Source organism: Carlito syrichta, unplaced genomic scaffold, assembly GCF_000164805.1.
Source record: "Carlito syrichta isolate Samal-C Ts95f unplaced genomic scaffold, Tarsius_syrichta-2.0.1 Scaffold314854, whole genome shotgun sequence".
NCBI classification, from domain to species: domain Eukaryota; kingdom Metazoa; phylum Chordata; class Mammalia; order Primates; family Tarsiidae; genus Carlito; species Carlito syrichta.
In genome coordinates this window covers 65,405-68,324 of record NW_007258950.1, presented here as the reverse complement: position 1 = coordinate 68,324, position 2,920 = coordinate 65,405, and the positions used below count along the sequence as shown (strand labels likewise).

Here is a 2,920-nt window from a genome sequence, read left to right as displayed (position 1 = left end):
TTTTTTTTTTTTTTTTTTACTTTCTGTAAAGATGAAGGCTTGCTTTGTTGCCCAGGATGGTTTCAAACTCCTGGGCTCAAGTGATCTTCCTATGTCAGCCTCTCAGGTGTGTACTACCATACTCAACTAATTTCTTTTTTTTTTTTTAACTTTTTGTAGAAATGAGGTCTTACTATGTCATCCTGAGCTTAAGCAACCCTTCTGCCTTTGTCATCCAAAGTACTGGGATTACAGCTGTGAGCCACTAGCCTAACCTTTGGGAGCATTTTATAGATATCTTTAAGGAAAATGTTAAAAAGTCTAAGAAATACAAAGAAAATATACTAGTTGGGCAGCTATTAGAAGTATAAATCAAAGAAGGAGAATTTACGAGTCATACATAAGCTTAAATGTTATTAAATATTAAGAACCATATTCAATATACTTCTAAGGAATACAGAAAACCTTTTCTGAGGTTTAATATAATTTGCTATAATATGTTATATATATATCTCTCTCTCTATATAAAATACTCCTCTCTATGAATAAAATATGTATCTTATCAGTTATATGTCCAAAATCATATAGTAAAATAGTATTATCAAATAATATAATCATTTTATAAAACAAAAAAATATTTAGACTGCAATGTTGTTTTTTTTTTGAGTTGGAGTCTCACTCTGTAGCCCAGGGTGGAGTACCATGGCACACTCATGGCCATCCCAGCATCGACCTGCTGGGCTCCAGTGATCCTTCCACCTCAGCCTTCCAAGTAGCCAGAAATACAGGCACACGCTATCATGCCCGGCTAATTTTTATTTATTGTAGAGACAAGCTCTTGCCAAGTTGCCTGGGCTGGTCTCTAACTCACGGGCCAGGCAATCCACTCACTAGCCTTGGCCTCCCAAAGAGCTAGGAATACAAGCTGAGCTACTGAGCCCGGCCATTAGACTATAATTTAAGAAATTGGAAGCAGTTTTGGGAAAGAGAAATACTAATACTGAATAAACTGATAAAACAGAAGATATTCTCCAACTATAAATACTTAACAGTCAAACCAAAGAAAAGTATCTATGTACTTACTTTATTAACAGCAAAGGCAGTAATGATATCAGATTCCTTATGAATAATTCTTGCTTTTCCTCCAGGATATCCCAAATCTGCTTCTATCTAAATCGGAGGAAATAAAATACAAAATATAGTGATTTTTAGTAATAGAACAAATAATATATACTCACCTGTCATTCAGTATTACAAAATTATTTAAAGAAGTTATTTAGATGTTTCAATTCCAAAGGTACTTTTATATATATGCTAATTATCTCCTAAAACAAAATTTGACATGGTGAATTTAAATTTTTTGAAGCTTGTTTTGCATATAAAAATACAGCTGATATAACATACAACTTCATTAATTAGTTATTCTGCCAAGCTAAAATGAATTAACTTTAAAGGATGAGACATTCTAATTGCTAACATAAAACTTATTTACCTAGTTATAGTCTTTAATACTATTTCACAAATATCAAAAGGCCAGATAGTCAATATTTTAGGTTTTGTATACCACAAAGGGTCATTGTTTCATATTCTTTTTTTTCAAATCCTTTAAAAATTCTTAGCTCATGGGCTATATAAGAACAGGTGGGATTTGGCCAGCTGGCTATAGTTTATTGTCTTCTGGTCTAAAATAATTTTCAAATTATAGAAGAGAAACCTGAAACCCTGAAAGGCATAGTAATTTGCCGTAGTCAGTAACCATTTTAACTGCTAAATAAATCATAATTTAATGCACTTCAGATGAGACGTATATTTGACTTGCTTACTCCAGAGAAGGTGTATACAACATCTGTGAACTTAGAAGAAAATACAATACAAAATCAAAATTTACTTTTAAAAAGTTGAAAAGAGGAGTCAATTAAGAGTTGAAAATGTTGCTTAATGTAGGACATTATTTCATTTTATTTTTCCCAACCTTCAATCTTTTAAAATGATTAGTTTTACAGCTCACTGTGAAATGCAGAAATTATTAATTTGAAATTAGTGCATAATAAATTTACTTCCTGCAAAATTCAGACATAAATATCACCAATGCCTGTCCACTGACCACAGAACTGATCAGGGTTGGGAGTATTTTTTAAAATGGCACCTAAGATGACTGTTCAATTGCAGAGCTGAAAGAGAATTTTAAGATAACCAAACCAAAATACCCCTATGTAAACAAAAATCACAGTCACCACATACAAAGATAAATATTCTACTTTAAAATGTAATTTGCTCACAAATATAAAAGAATTTCAGTCTTGCTGAACATTCTTGCTTACTCAAGGGTCAATCTGTCTTCTAAGGAAAGTCTTAGCAGTGATCATCCAGTAAGAACGTATGCGTCAAATTCCATAATGTTATGACAAAATTCCAACTTACCCACCTATCTGCCTGGTATCTAAAGTACACTAAAGTGTCTACTGCTAGGTTTTGAAGAAACTGGAGGCAGAGACAGATGACAATTCTATGGAATAGAAGAATCAGTTATTTGCTGGTAATGCTTGGATGGGAGACCATATCAGTTTTACCCAGGGAGCTTTTTCTTTGTATGCAGGAGAGGAAAGTTCCTGCAGGCATTCAAAAAGCTTCCACAATTTGAGAATACATTCCTGTCCTCTAATTATCTAGATTTACTTGATTTGTTGTCTGTCAATAGTGTGGTGTCAAGATGACCTGCATGAGAATCATGAGATGATTTTTTATATATGAAGACTCTGAACCCTGTATCAGACATATAATCAGAACACCATGGGGGTCGGGCAAATAAATGGTGGTTAGCATCTCAAGAGTCTTAGACACATTAAATTTGATAACAACTCTAAGTAGTAGGAAATAAGATTGGAGATGAAGGCAGGGTTCAGCTTAAGCAGGGCCTTAAAAAACATAACAGTTCAAATGC

General features: G+C 33.3%; 1 protein-coding gene across 1 annotated transcript in view; it reads right to left on the bottom strand.

Annotated features, from left to right (window-relative positions):
- LOC103274680 (dmX-like protein 1) overlaps positions 1-2,920 on the bottom strand; it is a gene marked incomplete at its 5' end in the record, with an annotated part of 98,683 nt that overhangs the window by 30,477 nt on the left and 65,286 nt on the right. Inside the window, one exon of the mRNA XM_008072112.2 lies at positions 1,063-1,149. Coding sequence (XP_008070303.2) covers positions 1,063-1,149 — 87 coding nt within the window. The remainder of the gene's footprint in view (positions 1-1,062; positions 1,150-2,920) is intronic.